General features: G+C 48.6%; 1 protein-coding gene across 2 annotated transcripts in view; it reads right to left on the bottom strand.

The window, feature by feature from the left end:
• ALDH1L2 (aldehyde dehydrogenase 1 family member L2) overlaps nt 1-15,880 on the bottom strand; it is a 73,986-nt gene that overhangs the window by 27,086 nt on the left and 31,020 nt on the right. For both annotated transcript variants that reach the window (XM_075551053.1, XM_075551052.1), the window contains exons 10-15: nt 14,587-14,734; nt 11,681-11,800; nt 10,930-11,057; nt 8,303-8,453; nt 4,421-4,491; nt 4,229-4,334 (exon numbers count right to left, since the gene is read on the bottom strand). In XM_075551053.1, the coding sequence (XP_075407168.1) occupies nt 4,229-4,334; nt 4,421-4,491; nt 8,303-8,453; nt 10,930-11,057; nt 11,681-11,800; nt 14,587-14,734 (724 nt within the window). The remainder of the gene's footprint in view (nt 1-4,228; nt 4,335-4,420; nt 4,492-8,302; nt 8,454-10,929; nt 11,058-11,680; nt 11,801-14,586; nt 14,735-15,880) is intronic.

The following is a 15,880-nucleotide window of genomic DNA, read 5'->3' as shown; positions in this document are numbered from 1 at the left end:
CCCTTCACCCACATGTATGTTATTTGCCCCCTTCAGGGAGGTGGGGGTGGCTATATACCCAACCTTGGGATGGGTTCCCACTTTTCTACTCCACCCCCTCCCCTCATGCTATCACTGCTCCCCCTGCTGTCCTGGACTCCGTGTGCCGAGAGCTTATCTGTACCAGTGTATGTGCTTTCCAGTCTAGCAGGATTTGTAAGGTAGAACTGAGTACCCACAATTCGTAGCAGACACGCTTCGTTTTGTCCTGCTCCTCTTCGTAGCGCTTCGTCCATAACTGCGTTTCTCGTCGATGGAGACTTTTGGCAAGCCCGCCTCAAGCAAGCTTACCAGCGTGAAATCCCCCATAGCTTGTGTTCACTTCGTATGTGTCGCATTGTGGTCGTGCTCACAATACGACAAAGCTTTTCATCAGGTTACTGCACACGGAATGGACTGCAAATACCCCTGACCGGACTAACTCACTGCCCTCGAGGTGGGCCAGCGCAGCCAGGGACCTGTGATACACAACCCTGTGGACTCTGTTATGCCAACTGACCCGAGTGCCTCCAAAACCATGATCTTGAGTGCCCAAGCCCAGTGTGTATCATGTCTTTAGAGATTCGACTCCCATGTGCACATTCCCAAAGCAATGGCCTATGGTTTTTCTTGTTCTTGTTGTTACTGTTGTTACGTGCAGTCGGGTCGGTGGCTCACAGCAAGCCTGCGTACAATAGAGTGAAACGCCGCCCGTCCTGCGCCATCCTCAGAAATGTTGTACGTCTGGGCCCATGGTTGCAGCCACTGTGTCCACCTATCTTGTCAAGGGTCTTCTTGCTTTTCACTGCCCTTCGACTTCACCTCATGTCCTGCCCCAGGGACGGGTCTCTTCTGACAACATGTCCTAAGTGTGAGAGACGAAGTCTTGCCGTCCTTGCCTCTAGCTTCCGAGCATTCTGGCTGTACTTCTCCCACGACAGATTTGTCTGTTCCATCGGCAGTACATTTCAATAGTATTCACTAGCACTATAATTCAAACATACATTCTTCTTCACTCCTCCTCCTTCCTTCCACATGCACACGAGGCAATGGAAAATACCATGGCTTGGGTCAGGTGCACCTTAGTCCTCAAACTGAGATCCTTGCTCTTGAAGACTTTAGAGAGACCTTGTATAGTGGATTGACCCAATGCCATACACTGTTTCATCTCCTGACTGCTGGTCCATGAGCACTGACTGTGGATCCAAGCAAGATGGGATCCGTGACAGCTGCAAGCTCTGTTTAACACGATGCTACCTCTGGGTCTTTCGGGAAGAGTTTGTTCTCTTTGCATTGAACTTCAACCTATACTGAGGGCTGCTATCCTCGATCTTCATCAGCCAGCACTTCAAGTCCCCCTCACGTTCAGCGAGCAAGGTCGTGTCACCTGCTGCCACAGGTTGTTTGCGGCCTTCCTCTTACCCTGATGCGGCCCTCTTCTTCATCGAATCCAGCTTCTCTGACACGGTGTCTAGCAAGAGACTGAGAAACCTGCTGAGAGGCTCCAACCCTGATGCATACCTTTCCTGAGTTTAAACCAGGCAGTGCTTCTGTGTGCGGTCTGAACAGGCTCCCCAGGAACCCAGTGAAGTGTGCTGGGACGCCCATTCTTCTCAATGCTCCACAGTGCATTACCATCTACACGGCCAAATGCCCTTACACGGTCAATAACACGCAAGTAAACGTCGTCTTCTCTAGTTCCTTCATAATTTTACTTTTTAATATTCCCTCTTTGATCCATATGAAAGGAGTCCTGGTATATGATGCAAGAATCCAACCTTCCACGCGCCCCCCTGCATTTAGCTCTCCAGGTGCCCCAGCAATATGACAGACCTCGGCGCTATTATGGACGCGTATCTAACGCTGCTCTGGGAAAGCACAAGTCATTGCTAAATAGTAAGTCAATGAGCTTGCCAGAATCTGTCAGACCTGGGCCAGTTCACTCGGACACTGAGAATCCCGTAAAGTCAGGAAGGAGTCGCTCATCCCCACAACAAGGGCAACCAGATTGAATAGGAAGCGCCGTCGCAGTAAGTGCTCCTGGCGGTCACACAGGGCCCTGGCAAGGGTACAGCTTCATGAGCTCACTTGCTGACACTATGTAGTAAAATGAGAGGGCAAGTCCAACACAACCAGGGCTACGTTTGGGGCTTCTCGGGATTAAGACCGTCGTCAACCCACTAAACTAAAAATGTTCAGTGGCAGACAAAGCCCCACTTTCATTTCCACAGAGACAGGAAGGTGACATCTCGACTCCCTGACATGTGCTGAGCCGAGGGACCTGACAGCTATGAGGTACTCAAACGCATGTTTGTCATTCTTGGAAAACAACCACTGGAGGATCCATGAGCGCTCTCACTAGATCCCATCCCACTCCCGACTGTATCTTAGATACAAAGCTTCTTCAAAATGTCAGCGCCCGGGCTTCAACTCAGACCAACGAAATGAAAACTCACTGCCAACTGGGCCCCTTTTCAGTATTAAGAGGAAATAATCAGAGGCGATTCTAATGTTGAGAACCACTGAATTGGATTAGCGGCCTCCTCTCGCTCTTCAAAGAGCCCTGGTGCGCATGTAGTTCTGGCACGATGGGCTGTGATCTGAAAGGTCGGCAGTTTGAAACCACCAGTGCTCTGCAGGAGAAAGACGGGGCTTTCATGTCCCGGAAACAGTTACGGCCTCAGACACTCCCAAGGGCAGTTCTGCCTTGTGCTACAAGATCCCTCTGAGTTGACATTGACTCCAGGGCAGTGAGTCATGCCCTTCACCCCTTTTAAGAAGACTGGAGCTGTTTGGGGGCAGAACCCTCTTGGACAAGGCTGGTGGAAGTATACATTGGTATAACCCCTACAGAAGGAAATGTGCCAATATCTATCACACCGTGCCAGGCGCCTTTTCCTTTAGTGAGTTTGCTACTCGGGACGCTTCTGTTCTCGTAAGAAGTTACAGTCTCTGAAACTCCCGGGGCAGCTGTCTGTGCTGCTGCAAAGGGTCCCCTGAATCAGCATCGACTCGGCAGCAGTGAGTCTAGGGTAGTTGAATGGGTGTCAACTCAATGGCAGTGAGTCTGGGTTTGGGGCTTCTTCCCTACGCCCAAGTTATTGAGATTTACTTGAAAAAAATATATATATATATATATATTTTTTTAGAAATCTACCACCTGGAAACATGGAGGCAGCGGCATGGCCCCTGGCACCACCACTTGCTCCTTTTAGTTATTTCCTCGATAGTCATGTGCATACAGTTTCACCCAATGGCTGCACGATTTGAATTATTTTACATCTTCCTCGCACACTTCCTCCCTTTTTTGGAAATCATTTTATTGGGGGCTCCTACAGCTCTTATAACAATCCATCGATTGTTTCAAGCGTATTTGTACATATGCTGCCATCATTATTTTCTCAATTTGAGCCCTTGGTGTCAGCTCCTCTTTTATCCCTCCCTTCCCATTCTCCCACCCTCGTGACCCCTTGATCAATTTTAAATGATTATTATTTTCATATCTTACACCACCCATTTTCTCCTTTCACCCACATTTCTGTTGTATGGCCCCCTGGGTTGGGGTGATTATGTGTCAATCATTGCAATCAGTTCCCTCTTCCTTCCATTTTCAATAATATTCTCAGTAATTAATGTTTGAATGCCTGCCTAATACTTTCTCTTTTGATGACTCACAGTAATGTAAACAAGCTCCCTGGTTGTTGGACATTTGACTTTTTGTAAGAATTGAACTAGTTTGTAGGAATTCAATGTGTTCACTGAAAGAAACAGTTCTTGCTTCCATTGTCTGGGAAGTCCCAAATCGTGGAATAGTCATATAGTGCAGTAAAAAACCAAACTGACAAAAGCCAAACTCACTGCCACCAAGTTGACTGTGACTCATAGTGACCCTATAGGACAGAGCAGAACTGCCCCTTTGGGTTTTTGAGGCTGTAAATCTTTACAGGAGTAGAAAGCCTCCTTTTTGTCCCTTGGAGCAGCAGGTAGATTTGAACAGATGACCTTAAAGTTAGCAGCCCACCATGTAAGCCCCCAGGGCTCCTGCGCAATGCTGTTAAAATGAATGCGAAGACAAGTAAACATCTGTGATGTAGGATGGGGGTTAGGATGTGCACGCCCACTGTTGAGTAAAGACCTAATGTTTATACAGTGTTTCTGAGGCTGTGGGAGACCAGGGAGATGGCATCCTCCAGTGCCCCCTGCAGTTTACCTGTGCGGGCTTGAGCACCAAGGTGTTGCCTGCCGCCAAACAGGCTGCGCTCTTCCAGGCCAGCATCATCAGCGGGTAGTTCCAGGGGATGATGATGGCGCAGACGCTGCAGGGGAAGAAATAAGACGGCCTCACTTGTCTCAAACCAACCTCGCCCACTCGGGTCACTCAGGAGGGCTCCCCTCGTCTTACCCAAGTGGCTCCTTCTTGGTGAAGGTCAGGTTGCGATTGGGGCGGGCTTGGTTAATTGGGATTGTAGAACCCTAAAGGGCAAAAGAGGGTGGTACTGATTTCATCCATCACAAATGGGTTCTCCGACAACAGAAGGTAAGACGGATGCATTGCCTGTTCTCCTCTGATGAGTGTTTCATAGCTGACGGGGGAGAACAGTGCTCTGTGTGTAAGGAACATGGAATCTACTGCTGTCGAGCCAATGCCGACCCTGGCGAGCCGGAGGTTATACATCTTTTAGGAGCAGACCCGTCCATCTTCCTCCTGAGGAGCGGCTGGTGGGCTTCCAACCTTCAACCTTTGGGTTAGCAGCCGAGCGCTTTAACCACCGAGCCACCAGGGGCTCTAAGAAGGAACATTTCTACCTCCAAAAGGAATTATCCCCTTCTGGAAAGAACTGTGAAACCCAGGAAGATGAGCACCATTCTAGGTCAGGCACCCTCCATTTCCAATCGCTTTGCATGGCAGAAAATGTTAATTTTCCGACCTGATATCCATCCCCGCTCCCTCTCGTCCTTAGTAACAGAACCTCCCTACCAACATCGAGGGCAGCCAAGCACCCAGACAGAAGACGACAGCTCCTGCCAGTCTCTCAGCGTGAGACGGCCAGGGGAAGCGGTAGGCCCAGGGCCCTGCAGGGGCATGCTCTGGAACACCGGCTGGCTCCACTAGAAAGAGGGTCTTTTACATTCCCCGTCCCCACTTCCTTCCTCCTGCTATGGACGCAACTGTGACGGCTGGCACCGCAGCAGCTATCATGAGACCACGAGACAGCCCGGAGTGGGAGGCCGCATGGTATTAAGGATGGCAGTGCACAGGGAGAAGCAGCTTGCAGCTTACATACTGCCCCGGCTGCCTGCCTTTGGACTCCGGAGACTTCTTGACTTTTCTGTTACGTGTATCCACACCGAGTCCCAGCAACGGTCATCGTAAACAGAAACGATTTGTTTTCTGTGCCAAATAAAGTGTTACTGCGATTACTGACCCGAGGAGCCTGGGGTGAGTATGGTGGTAGTGGTGGGCGTGTGTGTTAAGCACCTGACGGCTCCCCAGCTGGTCTATAGGAGGAAGATACGGCAGTTGGCTGTGTCACAGCTTTGGACCCTTTATCGTGCAATGCTGCTCGGTCCTAGAGGGTCACGGTCTGTCCACAGGCTTGCTTTGGGTTTCTTACCAATACACTCTGTCATCTGAAACCCTGGGGCCAGATGAGGTTTGGGATTCACAATGTCTTAGATTTTAAGAACATAGTGCATATGCCTTGTGTTTAAGACACATTATGAAAACCCCCAGCTGGGCCTGGGGCAGACGTCTAGAATCAAATGTGGAGTACTCACTCTGGGTGAGATGAACACAAGTGATGAATGGCTCATGTTGGTTCAGGCCCCGTCTGGGCATCAAATGAGTCTGACCCACGAAGCAAGTCCGCGTTTCGGAGCTATTTGGGCTTCATAACGTAGGACGAGAGATGGTCTTGAGCCAATGTTCCTAGAGCCCTGCATAGGCTTGCGTTCATGGATGGACAATAAATACCACATACAAGACCTCCTATACTGCCCACTCAGTCACTGCCATCAAGCCGATATTCACTCCTAGTGACCCCACAGGACAGGGCAGCGCTGCCCCCGTGGGTTTCCGAGACCAAAACTCTTTATGGGAGTAGCAAGCCTCATCTTTCTCCTTTGGACCTGCTGATAGTTTTGAACTGCTAACCTTGTGGTTGGCGGCGCAACACACAGCCCGCTAATCTTGGCATATTAGAAACACATACATTTTCTAATCCTCGTCGCACAACTAGAGAGGTATGGGTGGCTGAAACCATTTTACAGATGAGAAACCAAAAAATTCAGTGCCATGGAGTCGGTTCCGACTGATAGAGATCCTCCAGTCTGGCTTAGAACTAACTGTGCCATGGGGTTTCTGAACGTCTGTAAGGGAACCAAGGGACACCCACAGAGCTGCTGGGGGAATTGAACTGCTGACCTCTAGGTTCATCGTGGGTTAAGCACCCTCGCTCTTAACCCACGATGCCTGGGCCCCATCTGATGAGGACAGTTAGGTCAGCGAGGTAAAAGAGCTTAACACCCGTGGGTATGTGGCAGAGCTCAGACTTGGAAGCAGGTGATATGGACTGAATCGCCCCTCTAAGGAAATCAGTCGAAGTCCTCCCCCGCACCCCACCCCACCCCACCCGTGAATATGATCTTCTTTGGAAAAACAGGGTTTTCTTTTCAGAGGTTTTCAATTAAGTTAACAAACGCACACTGCAATAAGGTGGGTCCTGCCCCTAGTGTCTCATAAACATGAAGGGCAGACACACAGAGCCACACACAGGGAAGTGAACCAGGGCCGGGTCTGTCTGTAAGGCAGACTGCCAGCAGCCCCCAGAGAGCGGGAATAGAGCTTGGAAGGTCCCAGAAGGAATCAGCATGACCGAGGCCCTAATTTGGACTTCGAGCCTCCAGAACCAGGAGAATATAACTCTCTGTTCCTTCAAGGCGCTCAGTGGAATTTTGTATGGCCGCCCTAGAAAACTGCCTCTCTGATTCGATGGCAGCAACATGCCCATATAAAGTACAGGCAGTCCCATCGTACAAATGTTCAATTTATGAGCCGCCCCACTTGCCCTTGACTGTCATGTCAGTTTGCCCTCACCTTGAAATGAGGAAGAGCCTAGTGGTGGGTGTAATGGGTTATGCGTCCGGCCGCTAACCGCAAGGTCCTCCGTTCAAAACCACCAGCCACTCTGCAGGAGAACAATGAGGCTTTCTACTCCTGGGAAGATTTACAGCCTCAGGGGCTCTGCTCCCTGGTCTTAGAAATCAGAATGGATTCAACTGCGGTGAGTTTTGTTTTCTGGTTTGAAGTGATTGAACCAACCCTTCTCACCACAAACCCTTCATCACCATCACCTTCACCTGCTGCAGGGGCAGCTTCGCAATCAGTAAAAGGGCTCTGGGCCCTTTCTCGCACTGAAGCAGGAATTTTAACATTTCTCCCACGCCTGACCCCTGTGGCCTCATAAGCTTGCAGCACGGGCAAGCGCAGCCGGAAACCCCTTGGATTCATCATGTGTTTGATTTGGAGTGAAATTTCGGTCCCTGCACGTTCAGAAACCTTTTACGGTGGCTAATACATTTTTGTGACCCCTCGTGTCAATTCCAGGTATTGTTGCTATTTACCATCACACGTGTGCTATCTTTATGAACGGAAAAGAAAACACTGCACCAGTGTCTTTATCTTACAAATACCCTTATAACCAGCCTGCTCCACCCGTGCCCACATTCTCCCTCTGGCCTCTATAAGCATTGGAGTTGCAGTCTCTACACGGCAGAAGCTTCTTGCTGCATGTCTAGGCGGTTATTAGATTACCCCAGCAGGCATTCAGCAGGTGCTGGAACAATATTAAGAAAAGGCCAAGCTCAAATGCCAGCTCTGTGGCTCACTTGCTATGTAATCATACGTGTCGCCATCTGCAGACCTTTTCTGGTTTGCCTGTAAGAGGCACATCGTTGTCTGTCCAATGACCTCACTTGGTTGTTATGGGTACCAGATGAGAAAGCCTATAGGAGTGTTTCTGACACAGGGCGTGAGCTGGGGGAATGGACTCTATGGGGACAAATGGCGCCCTCGTGGCACAGTGGTTAGGCGTAGTGGAGGGCTGCAGTTTGAAACAACCAGTCACTCCTTGGGAGAAAGATGGAGTTTTGTATTCACACAAATAGTTAGGGTCTCAGAAACCTCACAGGGCAGCTCTACCCTGTGCTATAGGGTCGCTATGAGTTGGCACCGACTCGATGGCAGTGAGTTTCTGGTTTATATGAGGACAACATCTGCACTCACCTGAATTTTGTCACACCAGCCGGCAAAATATCTGAATGTCTGCACAGACATTCCGATGTGAGTCTTCAGAGCCAAGGTATAGACAGCCCCTGAATCCAGGGCTTCAATGGTTGCCAGCTCCTCCTGGTTCGCTTCCAGTAGGTCTGCAAGTCTGTAAGGCCGGTGAGAGAGAGCCACTCAGCAAACAGGACGGAATCCCTCTGACTTGTAAAGCGCTACACGGAGAGCTCAATATTCAGAGGGCCCGGTCCCTGCCCTCATGGAGATTATGGTCTAGCAGGGCGGACAGGCATGGGACCAGCTGTTTCAGGAACACTTCAGCGCGAGGATGACACCGGAGAACCATGCAATGCTGGGAGCGCGCATAGCTGGCCTCAAAGACAGAAAACATACATCATTCCGAGCTCTGGGAGGCCAGGGAGAGCGCTGGGAGAGCCCAGCGGGAATGTGGGCAGCCCCAGTAAGACGGCCATACGCTTGGAGGTGGTAGAGTGAAAACTCCCGAGAACCCAGCCACACTTGAGGCCTCCTGACTGGTTCATGGGCTGAAGAAGAGTACAAGGCAGAAGTGCATGGACGGAACCATAGACACCACGACAGATGTCTGTCCAGTTTCAACAGGAAGATGAATGCGGGACTATAGACCCATAAAACAAAGATTCACCCTTTGAGTTCGCCTCTTCCATTCGTTTTTCTCCTTTTGCTTCCAGAGTGGGCCATTCTACAGGAGCTCAAATCTCCCTCCCCAAGCTTTCTCTCTTTCTTTTTCTTTCCTTTTTTTAAAAATATATCTTGAGCCCTGGGGCAACCATTTCAATCAGCCGCTTTATTGGCATATCATTCACAAATCTTACAATTCAATAGTTCGATCATACGAAGGAGCGTTGTTCCATCACTGCCACAGTCAGTTTTGGAACATTTTCCTCATTCGTGGTCTCGCTGTCATTCGCTCCCTGCTTCCCCGTCTCCCCAAGGGACCATTCATCTCGTCAGTAGAGACTCACCTATCCCAGATTTCACATACAGGAGAACATTTTCAAACGAACAAACAAAAACTAACAAAGTAAAACAAGAGGAAAACCTCAATTGAAAAGCAACAGAAACTATGAAAAACAAAGGCACCTTTTCAGTAGGTCAAAGGGAGAAGCTCCCATGGTTTCTGACAGGTCCCATTCTAAGGGGTATTTTTACCACAGTCAGAGATTTAGCTTTAGGTAAAAAGAAACTGAATTTATGGCTGGGTTGAATCGGTCCTGGGAGATTTAGTAGACACCCTGGCGGATTAGGCATTGGGCTGCGAATGGAAAGGTCAGCAGTTTGAAACTCCAGCCACTTCAGAGAGATGAGGCTTTCTCCTCCAGCCGAGACTCACAGGCTGGGCAACCTGGAGGGGCAGTTCCACGCTGTCTGCAGGGTCACTACGAGTCGGAAGTGACTTGGTGGCAAGGAGTTGGGTTTGGGTTTGGCCTGCGTTGTGGCCGATTTATGAAACTCTCCCAGGCCTTCGGATTCTCCCGCCTGGCTCACTCACCACCTACCAAGGGGCCTCAGACGGCATTTTTGCCAACAGGGGGCTGGAGGCTGGCTGCCCTGTGTCTGTGCTCTACCTTGCTCTGTGACTCAGGAGGATGGCTTTTAGAGACTACACCCCTACCCCCACCCTGGGCTCCTTCACCCTCAGGGTGGGGTTGGTCGGAAGGCACGCTTTTCAGAGCAAGCAAACCTGAGGAGACAGCGACGGCACAAATCCCTTTCCCAGGCTCCATCACTGTGCGGCCATGGCCACTGCAGTGTGGTCCTCTCCTACAGACATAAATCTGGCCAGATTCCAGCAATTGAGTTTACCCCTTAGAGCAGCCATTCTCAACCTGTGGGTTGAGACCCCTTTGGGGATCTAACAACTCTTTCACAGGGGTCGCCTGATTCATCACAGTAGCAAAAGGACAGTGATGAAGTAGCAACCAGAATAATGTTATGGTGGGGGGGTTACCCCACCTGAGGAACTGGGTGAAAGGGTCACGGCCTGAGGAAGTTTGAGGACTAGCAGCAGCGCCCCTCTGCTTTGGCCCTCTCTGGGGCACTGCATTGGTCCTCGTTGGAGTCCTTTAACCGGACCCACAATCTTTGGACATAGTCCTTCCAGCAAATGATGTTTACTCCTGGGACCTGACTGGTAGAAGCGAGAATGCCAACATCAGGAGCTTACACACACATGGGATTTGCTATGCCATATGTAATAAGTCATATAACAACAGCCAAACACACAGACTCACTGCCATCAAGTCAATTTGACGGACAGAGAGTCTATAGGACAGGACAGCACTGCTCCGGTGGGTGCCAGAGACGGCCACTCTTTCTGGGAATAGAAATCCTCATCTTTCTCCCAAGGAGCTGCTGGTGGTTTCGAACTGCCAACCTTGCAGTTAGTAGCCCACTGTGTAACCCACTTATGCCATCAGGGCTCCTACATCTTTTCAATAGCCACATAGTAAGAAGAGCTTGAGGAGATCCCACAAACCTTGGCCATGTGAGCCAGTAGGGAAAGGTAGCAGACTTGCCTTTAAAGCAAATCAGACCAATATAAGGCCACACCTGTACATCTGCCGTCCCCGTAAAGAAGGCCACACCTGTACATCAGCCGTCCCCGTTCTCTCGCATTCATTCTTCCCCATTCACCATTTTCAAAGGCATCTTTTGCGGCGGCTACTGCTCGGTCGACGTCCGCCAAGGAAGCATAGGACACCTGGCATATTGTCTGTTTCGAGATAAGCAAACAAAAGTGACCTGTACATAGACCTACTGGGATTGCTATCCCGTGAGTGAGGGGGAAAGAGTGGGATTTATAAAATCTAAAATGTCATGGCAGGAAAGGAATACACCGAGCAGCACAGCACAGGAACGGAAACAATTCTAGCGCGGGCAGTAGGAGCCTGCCCTGTGGGACTTCTGGTGGCCCCTGTAGGGCGGGAGATTTCAGTTTCTCCAAGGGCCAACTTGGAGTTGTTGGGTGAGCAGGTGCCAAGCCTTAAGGAGCTCCTGAACAAGAGGAAACCATGCTGCCTTTGGGAAGTAGAATTTTCCCCCATGAGTTTGCCAGATCTGAAACCTTTCTCCCCAGACCTCTCTCTGTGGAGATGAGTCTCTCATGCTTCTATGGCTAGCCATCTGTCTAATGTTCTTCACAAATGTTTGTTCTTGAGAACAGGTTGCTATGTCAGGCGCGGCCCGGCCAGGCCAGAATAATGGAAAGAAGTGCGGGATCTACTTTTCTATGAAGTGCATACAGGCAAAGTCACTTCTTAGATCACCTGCTTCTTAACAGTGCACCCACGAAAATCCCCCACCAGTCGCCACCGCGCCCAGGAAATAACGACTCACAGAGCCGTCTGTGGGGTTGATGGTGTCGTACGTCTTCCCATCGTCGGCATCAGTGAAGTGTCCGTCTATGAAACACTGGTACGGCATGTTGACTGTCATGGCGTTGACCTCCTTTGACACCTGAGAGGATGATATCAGTGGCTTCAGTGTGCATCCATTTGAGAGCAGCTAGCAAGAAAGAAGCTACGAGAAGCTTCAACAATGGCCTTCTAGTTCCTGTTCGCCAGAAGAGACAAGCGCACATAAGATGCGGGCTGCAGGGTGCCTCACCCAGGATGGAGATAGCATCTGGGGGGATGTAAGGGCTCCAGCCTGGGCTTCATAAAGAGCGCAGGTTTTCTTCCTTACACAGGTGAGAGAAGCCAAAAGAACGACAGAAATGGAAACACTGCCAGCCAGTGGCAGGACCAAGGAAGCGCAACCCATGATTCCATTAAAAACAAGACTCCGTACCAGGGGCGCTGAACACGTGGATGGTGATTTACTAGTCGATCGCAAATGTAGTGTGGGTAGATTGCATGCATTAAAAAAATAGACGTGCGCCTATCATCAATCCCGTCACTTAACTGACATAAGGCGCAGCCAATGAGATGCGATCGTAGGTGTCAAACGCATGCGCAAACAACTGCACTACGTGCAGCAAAACTGACACGCTAAGTTATCACCAATTTTTACACCTCGTGTTTTTTCTCTTAAATGTAAGAAAGGGTATTAAAATGAGTGGGGGAGCTGGACCAAGTAGGAAGACAAAAACGTATCACTTTCATACGGAATGGGAGATTCTGACACAACAAGCTGACATTCAGCTGAAGCCCAGAGCGCATGAACAGGTCTGGAACTTACTCGCAGAGGGAAAGTACCCACACATGAGGAAATGTGCTACCTCCTTGACTGCATGATTCGGCTCCACTTATTTATGCGAGTCAGCCTTTTCCCACATAAAGACCATGAAGTCCAAGTACCCTTCCACCATGATAGATGAGCATTTGGAAGTGTGTTTGAGGCTGGCTGTCAGCAGCTACTGTCCAGACTGTGTATCCCTGGCTCATTCCATTCAGTGCAAGTCATCAGAGTAAACTCTGGTCATGTCAAAAAGATGTATAGTTAATTGTGTTGTGTTGTGCAATATGGACTCGTGCGGTGATGCAAGGTACATAAACATACATTGTACATATAAAGAATTCTCAATGCACTTATGAATAAATGTAATCAATAAATAAAAATATATGGTTTGCATTTTTGAACCTTTTGCATTAGGCAGGGACGTTGAAGCCCCAGAAGATGCCTTTGTAAGTGGGTTTCCTTTTACACTCCTGCGATTTTAAGTTACTTTCAGCTCCTCCCATTTCACTTTCTCTGTTGCCTACACTGTACTCTCTCCCACGGGCTGATAACTATGCTTCGTAAACACCCACCGTTGAGTCCATTCCAACTCACAGCAGGCAGCCTCACCCTTTCCCCATTGGAGCAGCAGGTGGCTTCGAACCGCTGACCTTGTGGTTACCAGCTCAGTGTGTAGCCCACTATGCAACGAGGGCTCTTGTACATGCCAAGGTCAGTCCATTAACTTCAATAAGCCTCGGGGTTTTCTGGTTTTGTTTGTTTTAACAGTAAAATGCAGAGACTAACGCTGTGTTGAGCCATCCAATTGACGGTCACATGGGAAAAATCCCTAGTAATAAATCTAACAAAATAAGTGAACATGAGAAACTACAAAACATCACCAAAAGAACATTTGAAATAAACGGAAAGACATGAACAAACTATGTCCACTGCCCAAGTCCACTGCCGTCAAGTCACTTCTGACTCAGTGACCATATGTAGGTTTTCCAAGGCTATAGATCTTTACGGCGGAGACAGCCTCATTTCTGTCCCGAGAATGTGCTGGTGGGTTTGAAATCACTGACCTTGCAGTTAGCAGCTCAATGCTAATCCCTGACTCTGATCTCAAGATTTAACTCTGTCACAATCTCAGCTGGCATCTTTGCAGATATTGACAAGCCAACCCTAAATTTTACTTGCCAGGAACCCAGGACAATCATGAATAGGAAATAAAAAGCTTGAGTGCTGACATTTCCAAATGTCATATATTACCACAAAGCTACAACAATCCGGGCAGCATGGTACTCTAAGAAGTCTGACCGCATGGACCAATGAAGTCTGAACGCATAGACCAATGGAATAGAATTAAAAAGCAAAATGACAAACCACATCACTACCAACAAGTCATTTCTGACTCACAGCGAGCTTTTCTAGGGTTTTCAAGTCTTTGTAAATCTTTACGGGAGCCGACAGCTTCTTCTTTCACCCACGGAGCGGCTGGTCGGTTTGAAGCACCAGCCTTACTGTTTGCAGTCTAACACCCCGGAGCGTCACCAGGCTCCTTTGGAATAGAAGAGTCCAGAAATACAGCCTTACATTTGTGACCAACTGATTTTCAACAAGGGTGCCAAAACAATCCAATTAGGGAAAGAAAAGTCTTTTAAACGAATGCTCTGAGGCAATCGAATGTCCATAGGCAAAAGAATGAAGCCTAACCACTATCTCACGCCGTAAGCAGAAATTAACTCAACATGGATCCTAGAGCTGCCTAAAAGCACTCATACTACAGAACTGCTAGAAGACAACATTATATCTTCTGTGCCTTTGGGTCAGGTAATGGTTTGTTAGATGTGGAACCAAAAGAGGCAGCCGCAAAAGAGAAAAACTGGCAAATTGAACTTCATCCAAAAAGGCATTATCAAGAAGGAGAAATGCGCTCATGGAATGGGAGAGAATATTTGCATTAGAGTTGCTATTTTTTAAAAAGTGAAAAAGAAAAAAACGAAATGGCTGAAAGACACAGCCTACTTTTCCAACATACAGCTCGGAATGATTTAGATTCTAGACACCAGGAAAAGGCTTACATAATCCACTACCAGCTCCTCCTCTTGGTCTTCGCCCCTCAGTTTCCTCACGGCCTTTTGGATGAACTCCTCAAATGTGGTGGCCATGTAGACATCCTCGTTCTGTAACTGAAGCCCATCACACTTCTGTCTGATCTCTTCAACCAACCTTAAAGTAAGCAAAGAGTTTGGGGTAATTGTGTTAGTAGCATTTGCCAAGTTGTTTTGATGTAAGGCTTGTGTCATATGCTTATCTGTATTGTAGTAGAAAAATCAGGTAATTTGCTAAAATGGGAGTATCTTGATCTTGGTTGCTGTGGGCGGTAGGTGCCTTCAAGTGCCCCAGCCCTTAGCAACCCTCTGCACAACAGAACCAAACACTGCCCGGTCCTGCCCCAGCCTCGCCATTGTCCTTATGCCTGAGCCCGTGGATGCAGCTGATAGGTCAACCCATCTCATCGAGGGTCTTCCTCTTTTTTGCCACCATTCCACTGGTCTCTCCTGATAACATGTTCAAAGTATGTAAGACTAAGTCTTGCCATCCCTGCCTCTAAGGACCACTCTGGCCTGACTCCTTCCAATTCCTATCAGTTTGTCCTTTTAGCAGTCAATGGCATTTTTCAATACTCTTCTCCAGCTCCACAATTCAAATGCATCAATTTTTCTATGGTCTTCTTTATTCAATGTCCAACTTTTGCATGTATACGAGGGAGTACCCTAAATGAAACAGAATGGCACTGGGCAGAGTAGAACTTTTGTAGTATGCATTTTTCCTGCTAGGCAAACAGCCAGCAACTCGCTCTGAGTTAGTGCACCCAGTGGCATCACCTGGGAAGGTTCCCTCTGGTCACAGTGAATGTTTTCATCAAAGCAGTTTCACTTGAACTTTGATTTTTGTGATGGCTGATGTTGATTTAAGAGAACAGAATATGGTCGTGAAATTTTGTGTCCTGCTCAGGAAGATGTCACAGAAACTGTTGCAATGTTGAACACTGCTTACAAGGGCAGTGCTATAGGAAAAACTCAAGTGTACGAGTGGTTTTCTTGTTCAAAAATGGTGAAATGTTGATTAACGACAAACATCGTCTGGATGTCCGTCAACTTCCCAAATGGATGAAAACGTTGACTCATAGTGCATTTGGAGTTTGTTCCACCATGTCAGACTGTTAATCAAGCTTTCTATTTAGAGGTTCTGAAAAGATTGCATAACAATGTGTGACAAAAAAAGGCCTGATTTGTGGCAGACAAGGGTCTGGTTTCGCCACCACAATGTACCTGCTCATGCAGTCATCTGTTTGGCAAAAACCAGCATGCC

The sequence above is a fragment of the Tenrec ecaudatus genome, chromosome 6 (assembly GCF_050624435.1).
Source record: "Tenrec ecaudatus isolate mTenEca1 chromosome 6, mTenEca1.hap1, whole genome shotgun sequence".
Lineage (NCBI taxonomy): Eukaryota > Metazoa > Chordata > Mammalia > Afrosoricida > Tenrecidae > Tenrec > Tenrec ecaudatus.
Note: the sequence above shows the minus strand (reverse complement) of the source record. Positions and strands in the feature narration are given on the sequence as shown.